This window comes from Plectropomus leopardus, chromosome 2 (genome assembly GCF_008729295.1).
Source record: "Plectropomus leopardus isolate mb chromosome 2, YSFRI_Pleo_2.0, whole genome shotgun sequence".
Taxonomy (NCBI): domain Eukaryota; kingdom Metazoa; phylum Chordata; class Actinopteri; order Perciformes; family Serranidae; genus Plectropomus; species Plectropomus leopardus.
In genome coordinates this window covers 22,999,104-23,014,008 of record NC_056464.1, presented here as the reverse complement: position 1 = coordinate 23,014,008, position 14,905 = coordinate 22,999,104, and the positions used below count along the sequence as shown (strand labels likewise).

At 37.4% G+C, this 14,905-nt stretch overlaps 1 protein-coding gene across 1 annotated transcript in view; it reads right to left on the bottom strand.

Annotated features, from left to right (window-relative positions):
• Positions 1–7,290: 7,290 nt before the first annotated feature.
• st7l (suppression of tumorigenicity 7 like) overlaps positions 7,291–14,905 on the bottom strand; it is a 93,082-nt gene continuing 85,467 nt past the window's right edge. Inside the window, exons 13-16 of the mRNA XM_042505479.1 lie at positions 14,342–14,492; positions 12,479–12,571; positions 11,387–11,526; positions 7,291–9,879 (exon numbers count right to left, since the gene is read on the bottom strand). Of these exons, the coding sequence (XP_042361413.1) occupies positions 9,784–9,879; positions 11,387–11,526; positions 12,479–12,571; positions 14,342–14,492 (480 nt within the window). The 3' untranslated portion in view covers positions 7,291–9,783. The remainder of the gene's footprint in view (positions 9,880–11,386; positions 11,527–12,478; positions 12,572–14,341; positions 14,493–14,905) is intronic.

Below are 14,905 nucleotides of genomic sequence, written 5' to 3'. Positions count from 1 at the left end.
TATATATTTCAAAAAAAAAAAATCTAAATTAAAGTTCATGTTATCAGTAACTTGTGGTGGTACGTGGAGCTAATTCTTAATTAGCCTCACTGTCAATACTGCCAGCTTTAATACAGCTGTTTATGCTGCTAATAAGATACTGCTACTTTCCTCAGACTAGAAAGCCTTAGAATGTACATTAAAAACATTTATATGCTGCTATATTGTCATAGATCTTAACTAAAAGTGAACAGTAAGATATGCACTGTAAAGCTGAATATCCTAATTATACAGTAACATTTTAAAACACAAAGTGTATCTTTATGAGAGCTTGAATCTGTTTGATTGCCTCATACCATTTTCAAACAGTAATTGGACTCTGTCTTCAGTTTACGCTCCTCAGTGGTAGGTTGTATTTAAAGGTTTTAAGTGCAAATTTTCTCACCAGTTGGTCTTCATTGCAAAGGCCAACAAAGCATGTTTCTCCTGTCATCATATTGTGACAGAACACTTTTACAATGCAATCTTATGCAACTGTGCTTTCAGTCCTCCGTGCGCATACTCACTGGCTCTGACTGGTTTGTGAGAAGTGAAGTATTTCATAAAGCTGGGCCAAGACATTGCAGAAAGAGCAGTGAAGTAGCTACAGACCCCTGAATTTGACTTTTCAACATCTGGTAATGCAGCCAGACATCATGCTAGGCCATTGGAGACAAAATCCTCACAGGGGTTTATAGATCTAAATGAATCTGACAACAAGCTGTGGATGCTAAGAGTCAACACATTTTTTCAAGTCCACGTAATGAGGAGCGGAGCCAAAGCAAAGTGCTTTGAACAAGGCCAAATGACACACCATGTCAAACGTTCACAAGTCAAAGGTTAATTGCAAACAAAAGGGCTGGTTTTGAATGTAAATGAAGGGCAAGTTGGTGGTGTTTTTCTAAAAGATTAGAAAGGTGAGAGCTGTTCACATACGGACCTGGGCCTGCGCTGTTCTGGCCCTCACAATTCACAAGACTATTCCTTTTTTCTACTGAGTGTGGTACTGCGTTGCACTTGCAATTTCAGTCCGTTACAAACGTGTAACATTTTATTCATAAATGCACATTGGAAACTACTGTGCCTGGACTGATCTGTACAAAGGCTAGGGGATATGGAGAAAATCAGTTTCCACCAGAAAATACCAGAGTGGACTCACATGGACTTGCATCACACTTGAGTCACAAATTTGAAAACTTTTGACTTAACAAAATTAAAAAAGAGTTGCAATTCAATTTGGACTTCAACAACAATGACTCCTGAGGTCTTAGACTTGAGCCTTTTGACTTCACAATATTTGATACCCTCACCCAGGCCAAAAAATGAAAAGGTATGTTTAAAAGTGTGCCACAAATCAATTCATTTCCTGATTTAATTGACGTTAACACTTTTCAGTCCAAACAAGTCAACACTTAATTCCCTAGATCCATTTTCTTTGAATCTATCTGACAGCATCCAGTTGCAGGAAACAAACACGAAGAACTAACCTACATCACTGAGTGCCAGCTGGGAAAAAAATAAAAACAAATAAGTTAGAACGGCTAGAAAAATCACTTTAGTTTAATGCAGCCTTTAAAATCAGAACAAGCAACACCTATGATACTGATAAAAGACGATATCTAGTCTCATATGGTGATACTGATACAATATTCATATATTCGCCAGCCCTAATCTGTACTATGGATTTAGATTAGTTAAGGGGGGAATGTCGTTGTTTTTGTGCATGACTTCATTTGCGTCTATTCACTCCATTCACAATAATAGTTTAAAAGATTTCATTTTTAGATGTACTGCAGATAAATATCAGCCAACAAAAAAATGATGTTTTTACCTGTAACTGATACAATTAATTTTTGACTGTTCAATTAAGGCTAATGCCACACTTCCACGTCTGAATCAATCTTTTCCTTGGTCAGCGTTCAGTGCAACAGTGTCCTACTTTGTATAACTGTCTAGGGAGGTATTTCCACCTCTGAAATGCAGGTCCCAAAATACCTTACAGGCTCTATATTAAACCTTGTTTATCCCCACCCCCGGTCACTCCTATTAGAGGTCTTCCGTTCTCTTACAGCTTGTATGGTTGCCTGTGTTTTCAGCCCTGATTCAGTTATGGCAGGGAGAGGATAAAGATAATGCAACCCACCATGTTGGTGTTTAAAAGTTCAGTAGGCTCAATGTCAGGTAATTCCAGAGTATATTTTCCAGCAGCGTAAGTGGACTGGCAGATGGCAGGCGTAGCAACAGAATTAACATCACAAGACACCTCTAAGGTATAAAAGTAACATCATCTTTAAGCAATTTTAACACCAAAGGACTTTTGTAAATTTTTGTTGAGCAATTAGCTAAGCTGTATACACAGAGAGTACATTAATAACACTGTGCTGATCTTTAAATCTGTCATAGTATCCATGCCGCTTTGTTCCCCACAATGTGAGATCCAGTTGAACTCTGTAAAAATAACAGGAGCGACATCGCAGGCATTCTCTACCATCATAGTGATATCAAACGGGCATCTCAATGTAACAACATTTCAGAGCTAAAATTGGCCCGGGGGAGAGACTAGCCGTGTGGTCCACACGGATGTTTCACATTCAGGAAAACCAGGAGAGAGAAATGTTGTAATCCATGTTCACAAATGGTAATGAGTCAAAAACAATTTGGTGTTGTGTCAGTCTCATATTAAACATGTTTAATATTCTCCTTGAACTTGTCTGACTAGTCCAAAACACATCTAATCACATGATTAATATCTATGATGTACAGCAATATGGGAAATATGTTGATATGTGCACATTGTGAAATTGTTGCTCTCTAGACTATTTTAGAAAAGTGTTGAAAATCTGTCCCTGTAGTTTCCCTGTTTTTCTTGGAATAGAGGATGCTCCCAATGACCCTATCAGCAGTAATTAAGAGCTTTATGTAGACATGAAATTGGACTTGATTATAGCTGCTATTGTATTTACTGTCCTTGCCAAGTGACATCATTTGTTACTGGGAGAATCCAGCTGTAAATCTCACATGCAGCATGTTTCTATAAGCACTGACAAAGGAAAAGACTCCCACAAACTAAAGATTAACTCTGTAAACTACCTTTACAGCATATCCCAAGACCATTGTATGCATCTAGCTGATACTTATGTCCCCAGTGAGATACAATAAATGAGCATATTGGGGTTCACCTCAAATCTTCAAATGTATAATCCTAAAATCCATTCAACCAACTCTCAAGCAGTGGATTTATCATATGAATACAGATAGTAAACTGATATTTCACAACTGATCTGCACAACAGAGACAAAGAGTATATTACATACATAGACACCAACCATTATATTAAATCTATTTTACATACGCCACGTGGCTACTTTCTTCACCACAGACCATTAGGGAATGAACTATCTTGCAAACTGAGGCGAGTCAAGCCACCAACAACCCACCTGATGTGCAGCAGCACATTCAGACAAGCTAGACAAGCTACACATATTAAACTGATAAAAAATGAATGGCAAGAGCATCTTCTGAAATGTCAAACACACACACAGATAACCAAACACTACAGTATGTGGATAAAACATTATGGATTTATTATTTATTGGCTTTATCATAATTATATTCAAAATTATGTTACAGAAAAAAAAATATTTATATTTATTATTTTTATTTCAATTTAGCACTTTTAACAAGTCATTTCCTGTTTTAGTTCTTTTACTTTTTTGATAATTTCAGTTAATTTTATTAGAATATTTTGCTAATTTCTTGCTAAAAATTTGGGTCATTACTTGTTAAATTGCTCATGGCCTTCAGCCCATGTTTTTCAACAAAATCATGCCAATATGCTCAGTTTTTAAAGGGTTAATGTGAAAACCTTATGGGTAATAAACCATATTCTGCATCTGACATAATGTTTACGACAAAACCACGTTGAATTCACTATGAAGCTTTCTGTATATGACACAGAAACAACGTGTGCAAGGAAACAGTTACATGTTTGCCTTCCCAAAGCCAATATGTAAAAACATCATGCTCTACGTCTCAGAGAGACAAGAAAAAATGCCACAGGACAGATCAGTCCATACAGTGACACTAAAAACACTGGGAAAAAATGAGTTTTTACAACAAAATAAAAGCATCATAATTGACTGTGTCAGACAACAAACACAAAGTAGGCTCACAGGTACACGCAGGTAGCATCAAAGCAAAAATTAGCAAAACAACCAATCTGAAGGGAAACAACAGGACAGCCAGCAGCAGCAGAGCCAAACACAGACACAGTGGAGCAAACACATCACAGATTATTAGCATATTAGCAGAGGCAACACTTACCTTAGTAAAGTGAAGAGGCGTACACACCTTGGGAAAGAGTTGCCATAGTCCCAAACAGTTAGCTAACACCGCGACGGGTTAACAGCTTCCCGCCTGAAGTGGCGTTTGACTGATAGATGAATTACAGCAGGAGCTGCACAAAGCCATCTTTACCCAATAACTAGACTTGACTGTGAGCTGGCGAGCTTCGTAGTGAAATGCTACATCAACACACGTAGATTCATAAGTGTAGTTAGCTAACGGGCACGGTGAGGAGCGGCAGGTCGGTAGTTTTAACGGTTGCGCAGCGCGCAGACTGTTTAACGAGCCCGCCCGATCTTGATTTGTGTTCCGCCGGAAGACTAGGTCACATGACCAGAGGGGTCACATTACAGTAAAGTTTTTTGTTTGTTTTTTTATTTATTTTATTTACCGAACATACAAAAAACATCAGGTAAAAGATACACGACAGGTGAAAAAAATAATATATCTGAAAGAAACGGGTATAAATGGCAAAAACAAGACAGACAAATAAGCAGATGACAAAATAAATAGGTAGATAACACAAAAAATAACATATAACAAAAAAGATAACACGGGTACAAACATGTAAATAGAAAACCGCAATCGGTCATAACAGCTTGACACTTTTTTTGTTTGTTTTTGATAGGCTGTGAAGGAAACTGAGTGTCTTAATGAGAGCTTTCAGTTCCAAGAGAAAAAATACAAACTTATAACTTAGAGAATTTGTGTTTGTACCTGAAAAAATAGCTTTAAGAATATCAAAATTAATTAGATATTCAAGAGCACCATTGTCTAGATTTTCATAACAGATATCTCTGAGGTAAAAGGAGTAGAGTGAGTTGGAGGTTTCCATGAACTGAGACTCCAGATCTATTCAAAATCTTTTGGATATTTCACATTCAAAAAAGAGATGTGAGATATTTAGTTTAAAACATGGAATCCTACAAACTTAACAAAAGGTAGCTCAAACAATTAATACTGAGCTTTGGCGATGTCTTAAATGCAACCTGATGTAAATAAACCAGAAGATCAGTATTGTAAATCTCATATTTTCTGCCCAAGAGAGTTCATGACATGCTAAGTAGAAAGAGAGGTCACACTTAATACTTGCAACTTAAGCCTGTTGAAGTTGTTTTATTCTGAAATATTTGGAATTTTAGTACTGTATACATATTTCCTGTATGTTCTTGTTGTATTTAAGTAAAGGGACTCCTGAGAAATAAGTATGTATGATCATTACAACCTTGCTAAAACAACAAAGTTTAAGGTGGCCTAAGACTAAGACGAACAAAAACCTATTTTGTGAAACAACTGCATCTTTCCACTGAAGATTTTAAGTGTTTATGTGTTTCTATGGGACATGATTTACCCCCTGCATGGCTTCCCCACACGAGTATATGCCCCACATCATCATTTTAGTACAAGTATTTTATTTTTAATACTTATCTTACTGGCTATAAACTCTTTGTACTGACTATGTATTTGTTGTTGTCGTGTTTACCCTCTATTTTCTGTTTCTTCCTTTCTTGTTAGCCTGACTTTGATGCATTCTGGAGGTCAGCGAACAATTCAAGTTTTAACTTGCTGCACGAAATCGCACTCTGGCAGAGAGCAAACACTTAAGCACCCGTCAACAGTCCTCCTCGACAGCGATTTTCATTACCACTGTTCACTACTTGAGCGTGAGTGTATGGAGTATGATTATGGCACCATTGGTTCACTGGGAACACGCCACATAAAAACATCTGCTGATGGTTTTGGAGTGGTGTAATCATAATGATGGGCATGATGGCTCTTGGCTTTATATAGCCCAGGAGCAGCAGCGGGGTGGCAGAGTGAGGAGTTTGTCCTTGAACTAGATATCAGCTCCTTATCAATGCAGAAGAGATTTCAAAATATGAAGGGAAATTGCATCCACCATACAAAAGCTAAGTAATTCAATGTGTCTCCCACTTTATGTCGAAAATAGTTTGCCTTGGAGATTATCTGTTTATTGATGCCTGTACAAGATGTGAAGTTTTTGATCAGGCAAAAAACCCTGAATGTGGGTACTTGCAACTGAAGTATGCAGTACCTATACATTCATTCAGAGAATACCAATTTTTATGTCTCTGTGCCAATGATAGCTGTAGCCTGCAGCATTGTGTATTTAAGGCATCCATCGATTTATCATTTGACAAATGGATGGATGCCTCAAGAATACATTGAGGGAATTTCTTCAAATTTGGCACAAATGTCCACTTGGACTTGGCTATGAACTGTTTGATTTTCGTGGTCAGAGGTCACCATTACCTTTCATATGTCTCATTCTTGTGAACATGATATCTCAAGAACACCATGAGGGAGTTTCTTCAAATTTGCACAAACATTAACTCTGAGCCAAGGATGAACTGAGAATTTGGGTGGTCAAAAATAATGGTCGCTGTGACCTTGCATCTGTGTTATTCTCGCAATATCTATATAAAAAAGATGGAATTTCTTGAAAAATTGGCACAAACATGCACCTGGACTCGAGAATTAAACAGACTAGAATTTGATGGTCAAAGGTCACTGTGATCTCGCAAAAGGTGTTTTTGACAAACTCAAAAATTAATTCACCAATTATGACAAAGTTTTACACAAATGTCTAATAGGATAAAATGACAAAGTCCTGACATTTTATATCTAAAAGGTCAAAGGTCGACTTCACTGTGACATCATAATGGGAGACATTTGTTCAGATACTGACTTGGAGATATTCTGTGCTGCCAGGGAAAGATGTGTGTGAAGCATCAGTGTTTTCGTGGATGGTTAGGGGGGCATACCATCATGGGGTGGTAACTGTAGTTTAAATATTTTTAAAAATATTTTTAAAACAATAAAGCTGAGGACCTCCATGACAAAACAGATATCACAGAAGGAAATTTCACCGAAAGAGAACTTTATTGTGAGTTTTGCTTTCAAACTCATCCAAGGGTAGTTACAGCTTTTCAAACATTCTCCTGTCTTCAGCATGTACTTTTACATTTCAGCTGCACGCTGTAAGAATTTCACATATCAAGTGTCACAAATTTAAATAGACATATTACAGACCAGAATGAGATGTGAAACACAATCTTCGCAGTTTTGAGTAGATAGGGCTTATTAAAAATATAATCCAATTTTGCAACATACTTAAGAAATTAAGTGCCATTACATCGTAACTAGCCTACCCTCCTCTACTTTTGCACAAGTATGTTTGTAACTTGGCTGTTGTGCTAATGCTAATTATTGGACAATCAACATTTCAGCTATAAATTACAATTTTTAAAGGCATCTATTTATCAAATTGAATTCATCAAAACTGAACAGAATTACCACTAAACTTGACATCATTATTGTAGGTGCAGTAAATGCTACATTGGAGTGTTTAACTATTGTGATGTACTAAAAGCGAGATTTTTTGCCTATGATGGTGACGACAAGACCCACCCTGTGCTCTACCTTGCTCCATCTCTGATTGGCTTACCCAGACATTTTTATCCTAACCCTAAACTATCCCTCTCTTTTTGCTTAAGTGAGTTCTATCCAGTCGAATTAAGAGTCAGGCAGGTCATGGCTTCGCCATTCTAGAAAAAAATGTGCGACTAAAAGGCACTTTATCATCATATTTTCTAATACACTTGGAGTGAATAGTTGTCATTATAATGTCACTTACAGTCTGTCAACTTTATGTTGATGTAGCCGCCGAAAAAGTAATATCTATCAAGTAACATAACTTGACAAAGTAAACATTTCTGCCTTAAGTGGTTTAAAATGTAATAAACCTGTTAATGTACAAAAAAATTGGGATGACGTGGGAATATATTCTCATTATCCATGACTAAGAGCTGTAATATGCAAGTGTATTCACTTCAGAAAAAATAATCTATTTTTCTGAATTAATTATTTTCTAAGACTTGTAAAAAAAAGTTTTCATAAAGGAATTATGTTGCTCCTGTTTCTTTGAATTAACAAGATAATAATCTCACACAGTCTCATTTATCATTTTCTTGTTAATTCAGAAAAACAGAGCAGATTGTTTTTCTTTTTCTCAAGTGAACACATTACGCGTTTGGAGTGTAACATATTTTAAAGTTGTTGTTTTTTTTAATAAACTTCAATCATTAAATTTAACACAGATAATAGGATTACATATTACATTTACAGACATAATTTAAATTTTGAGCCAGGCACATATGTCAGGTTTTTACATTATCAGTCAGTTTTTGCAATATACTTCACAACAAGGAAATACAGGCCACTCAGTCAAAACAGTTACAGAAGAATCAACATGTCCCACATCTGGCAAAATTAATAGACACAGTCAAAGGTATAAAGAGTGATTTTGTACATACAAAGTAAAAAAAAAATCTTACTTTGTACAATATATCTGCGTGTCTGTTAATTTTGCCCTCTAACTCCAAATGCTTCTCTGAGGGCTCGTCAGTGTATTTAAGTCGGTGTTATCTCATGTATTACAGCTGCAGTTACGTTTCCTGTGCCAGATGATTCTCAGTATGACTACTGCAACATCTGCCTTTTCCATTTTTGTTCCAGTTGACTAACACACTGACTTATCACATTCTGTAGAGCAATCAGCGGATATGAGTGATGCCATGAGAGGCCTAACTGTGACCAGTGATGATCCCATTTACATTTCGATGTTGCGGGGGTGGTGGTTGCCCCAGTGATATAGTGCTGAGGTGTCATGCCATGGTAACAACTGTTGAACTGCAGAGGCGTTGTATACACTGCAGGCACTTCAAGGCTGTAAATCACAGCTCTGTTTTTAGGAGGTCTTATGGACGTTTAAATCTGCCCCAGTGGATGTCTGCAGGGCACTGAGGGTTGACACAGGACACGTTGGTTCTCATCCCAAATACCCGATGGGATCTTTTGATGCACATATATAACTGAGCATGGAAGAGAGAGGAAAAGGATCATGTTTTTAAATATACTGTAAAATATTATTTCTTGTTGTTTCTGTTTCCTGTTGGCAATAAATAGTTAAAACATCTCTCTAGACAGTAGTAAATGGAGCATTAAAAACAGTTTACATTTTTTGTGTTTTAATTTGCCTCTGAGAAATTCATAGTTTGATTTTTTGCATTAAAAATCTGTAGGATTTGCAGGAAGACTTAAAAACGTCGGTTTGCCCAGCGCTAACACAATGAAAAATGAACGACTCTGTGAAATCGTTGCACTAAATGTGCTCTTGGAAAAACTGTGGCTGCTGGAACAGTGTGGGAGAGCATCTTAAGAGTGGTATTGCCGTGTTGATACAACCTCAGCCAACATAATCAGTAACAATGCAGCAAGTGGACAGTAATGCTGAAGACAGGAGAGCAAACACTTTTTGTCTGAGGGTTTGGAGTGGTATTGGTGTGTGTGTGTGTGTGTGTGTGTGTGTGTGTGTGTGTATGTGTGTGTGTGTTGGGGTCAGATCCGAGTCAGCTGGTGCCAAAAACTGGACGGCATGAAGCTTTCCATCTTGTCTGCAAAGAAACCCAGGGGTGCAAAGAGTGTGCTGAAGAACTGAGAGAGAAAGAGGAAAAAGCAGAATGAGTTTTCAGTTGAATGCCAGTAAAACCTCTTCTGATCCATTCTTGGATAGCGTTTCTGTTAAAGCACAAAATCCACAAAAGTTTACCAAGTCCACAGTTTTACTAAAAAAATGCTATGGAAAACAGATATTCAGTCTCAAAGCCTGAGGTAAAAAATTTACAAAAATTCAGATTCAAATGAAGAAACATTTCTATTCTTTTCTATTCGGAAATGAAGAGAAGGGACAAAATCACATCTGAACATTGTTGTCCAGCTCAACCCTGTCATATTGTCAGTAAGTAAAAAGTAAGTAAAATCTCTACAGCTGATATTTCCAACACTCAACAACTTACACCAAAACAATCTAGATTGATAAACATCACTGCAAGCAAGAGGAAATATACTGTATTTTGACTTTGGGGTGAACAGTACATCAGGTATGTGTATAACACAGCCTTTTAAATGCACATCATGTTGGTGAATTAAGTTAGTGAGTAACAGTGAAATGTGCTCTATAATATTTCAGTATGGTTTCTCTCTGAAACTACTTGAGGTGTGCTTGATACACTTGACACTCTAATGTTCCCATAAGTGGACGTATCAGCCTGGCCAGACAAGTGCAAATCAAGTACCTCTCTAATCCAATTTAATATATGAAACATATCCAACTACTATGCTATACATATCTTGTGTCCATAAATAAAGGTAAGGCAGACAGCCACCAACACCACCTCTGATCTGCTTTGCCTGGATCTTCTGTTCAACAGCAACAAATTCAGAGAACTCTGTTTTTCCTCAGAAGGCAGTGAGGACCTCTGTGTTCCTCCCTCACTGGTTTTCACGCACTCCATCTGAACATTACACAAACCAGGCTCGCCGGAGCTGCTGTAAAACTCCTATCTGCACCCTGATCTTTTCCATAACAAAAGGAAGAGCACTAGATGTTCTCTGAGACCTTGTTTTTGCTACATCTATGTAAAGGCAGGCCCTAATAAACAGGGCGACCATAAACAAAGGATTAGCCGAAGGAAGGAGTTTGGCTAAAAGCAGATAGCAACACTTGTAAAATAAATAAACAGTGAAAGGAAGTCATGCACACATTCAAAGTTTCTAAACCTTTAAGGCTGTAAGCTATACTGTTATGTTTGCTGTGGCGTTAAGCTTGAACGATTCAGCTGTGGTCACTGATAGCTTAAATTGGACTACAGCTTGTTTTGGCGGGAATCACAGACTTTACAGGCCTACGACTCCCATGAGCCTCCAGTGTTACTGACAGTGATGGAAGGCAGCAATTACCACAAAGGTTAAAAGGTTTAGGTTACAAACAACATGAATTTAAAAAAAATACCCAATCGGAGATTAAGCGAAGATGTGACCGGTCAGCCAGCTCACACACAAGTTCAACCCGTGTCATGATAAACAGTGGACTATCTGAATAAGCATCTATAAATGTAACAACTTTTGAGATGAAATTGAGATGTGCAGTTGGAGTACTTACTGCTTTGGCAAAGACACCCATGAGCTCAGGGAACTGATGTGTGAGCATGGCCAGCATGGCAGTGAAGGAGCAAAGGCCTGCTGTGAAGAGGATGAAGAAAGGAAGCTCTTTCTTTGGGTACACAGACACCTCGTGGAACGCTGGAGCAAAAACGAGGAAAGTCAGAAAGAAGAGAGAGAGAGACAAAGGCATTACCGGCGCAGAAACACAACACAGGAAGGCACAGGGTTCCCACATATTTTCATGGACAAAATTTCAATGACTTTTCAAGGACTTAAAAAATAAAATGAATGTCTTGCCCCTCTTGCCGTTTTTTTAAAAAAACTTAGCAGATTAAAAATCCACACAAACATAATATCATCCAGCTGGCAGACATGGAGGGAGAGAAGAAACACAGAGGAGAAAATGAAGAAACGTACATGACGGTAAACATAACATCACACACTGACGCATATTAGAGCTACGACGGCCACAGAAAAAAAGTTGCCGCTGTGTTACATTATGTGGAAGGTTATATTAGTGGTGGGGGGAAAAAGTCCATACAGCACAGAATCATGATGTTTTTGTGTGGCAATATCATATCGACACAAACGCCAAGTATTTAAACTTAAGTTACTCATATTACATATACAAATTAAACTTTTGCTAGCCTTCTATAATAATGATATCAACTTCTTTTCAGTCCCCTAGATAGGATTTTCGACAATAAAAATAGTTGAAGTGAAAAACTTTATCATATTAGACAAAACACAGTTGAAAGAGGTTCTGCTTTGGGGACGTAATTTACAGTTAAAAAAGGTCATAAATCACAATAAATTGCAAAATATGTGTTATCACAATACTCAACATATTGCAACAAGTTTAAAATTTCAATAGTATTGTATCATGACCTATTTATTGTGATAATGTATCAAAGGGCCTCCCACCTTTAGAATACTGTAACAGTTTCATGACACAGCAAAACTCAGGCATCCAAAAGGCATTTGGAGAAATAAGGGATTAAAATAGCAAGAGGATGATTCATTTCACAATCAAATTAGGAGCAACTAGTACAATAATGGAGTACTTGTCAGCTCTGGGTGCTGTACTTACAGGGCAGCAGTTCCCTGTCTGCTGTTTCTGTGCATCCTGGGTAGGGGTAAAACAGGTGACCCTTCTCCAAAGGGTAGGGAATTATCCGGAAGGCTGTAAAGACAGTCACAGTATGACTTTATAGGAAATAATTTAAAAAAATACAACTACTGGTTTTAAAGAAATACTTCACCCTCCAAATGATTGTTTTAATATTACGTACTCACCTCGTGTTACGTTGAATTTGTGTAGAAAGCATTTTGTCACACATGCCTCCACTGTGAACGAAGACTCCAAAAACTGAAAAAAATTCTTGATAAATTGAAGTAATAGGGTCCATTTTAAACAACAGCAAAACTATATTAAAACATCGGTATACAAAATCATACACAACTTATGCAGTACAATTCTGGTCTAATTTATCCAGTCATATGCTTAGTGTTTCCCAAACAGACAAGCCAGACAAGGCAGATTCCTTTGACAAAAACAGTAATTTTACCTCGCTGAACATGGGAGCTTTTGATCTACCACTGCCTCAATCGATAGTTAGTTTGTGTTATTGTGTAAATTTGGGGTTTTAAAGGTCAGCTTTGATTCAGCAGAGTCGCACAATAACACAAACTTAAGCTATTGAGGCAGTGGTAGACCAGCAGCTCCTATTCAGCGAGGTAAAATTACCATTTTTGTCAACATTGTCTGGCTTTGAAAAGAGAAACGAGTTGTGGATTATACTGCACAAGTTGTGTAAAAGTTGATAAACAGATAATTTGATATAGTTTTGCTGTAGGTTCACTTGCGACTTCAATTCGTCAAGAATTTTCTCCATTTTAGATTTTCATTCACTGTGGAGATATGCAAGAAAAATGTATTTTCCTTTACAAATTCAACGTAACGGGGTTAGTAGTGATATAGAAATGAACATTTGGAGAGTGAGGTATTCCTTCAACGATGGTTAGAAGAGACAACTGAAACATTTTTTAGTGAAGCATTAAAAGTGCAAAGTATTATACAGACACTCATGAAATAAAACATTCTTCCTGTGCTTTGTGTGAGCAATGACCTTGTCCGTGCATAATCACAAGTAGCGTAGTTGTGGGTGTGCTGTGCATACATGACCTTTGACAAAACAATTTAAAAATGAAGAGCGGCATACAAGGAAGACACTATGATGGCCCAGTTCTAGTAAAGTTTTGCATAATGGAGAGTCCCAGGGATGACGTTTTTCTGTAGGCTAACCTGGAAGCTAACATCGCCCTGGTTTCCTTGTTAAAAAGCCTATCGGATTTTTCCATTGGATTTCGGGTTATTGCAGAAAATAAGATCTGTGGTAAACAAATGTTAATGTTACTTACAAGTTTTATTCAGCAAATAATCTTCATAACTACCACCACTTTAAGGATTTTTTAAAAGCCTAATCGCAATTTCCAGAAGTAAAAAGCTAATTTTAGGCTAAAATGAACTACATGATGGTAAAGCCGTTTTCGGTGCGGTTGGGTGTGATGACATTCTGCAGTCTCATTTAGCCACTTGTTAGCAGCGGTCTTTTTTAAGACACATAAAAGCTTTAAAGTTTGCGAGTGGGGTATTTACTGACAAATTTTAAGTCATAGAACAAAACGTGAAAGTCTCTTAAGCTTGTGTTAACCACAGACCTTATTTCAGGTATCTTATCAAAAACCCACTCAAAAAACCCACTGACTTAGAGACGAGGGAGCTGAAATGCTAATGGATTTACGTGTTTTAGGACTCATTCATGGGCTTCTCTATTGTAACTTCTGAAGTTGTGACTTTCAAAACTGAAATAATAAATAATTTCCATTAAATAAAACAAACTTCATATGCAAAGCAGTGGTATTCAACAAAAGAAGTAATATGGATACATACTGCCCTCCCAGGTGCAGTGTAGTAGGTTTAAGGCTCCCTCTGCCCTCTTCCAGTGCTGCAGGTGGAAGAAAGCATATGCCACTGCCTCGCTGTCACCCCTCTTCAAGATGTGCTCTGGAGGGAGGATCAGGCTCTTCATCTCTAATAAGTACTACAGAGGGGGAGAGATAGAAAATACAAGACTTCTGGTAAGTATACACATAGTACCTTGATGCTTTCTGGCTCCTGAACTGAAAAGAAGACATGTCAGGTAAAGATGCTCTTTACAAGTGCTGCAAAAAACTGCTTCTTCTTCATTGTCTTTTAAATGCTTGTTTGCAGAGGCCAAACTTTAATTTCAAAGGCGGGAGGCACACAGTACGGACACCATTCTTTAAAAGAGTTATTGTTTTTCAGATACTCATACCCAAGGTAGAAGAAAACACAACCATTTTCTTCCGTAATTCCCCTTCATGAAATGGACGGTCGTAACAAAAATATTTTACATGGAAAAATACTGCAAAAATTGAAAAGTGAAGTGAAAATAGTGCTCTGTTATCTGCCTTAAACCTTAACACAATAAGA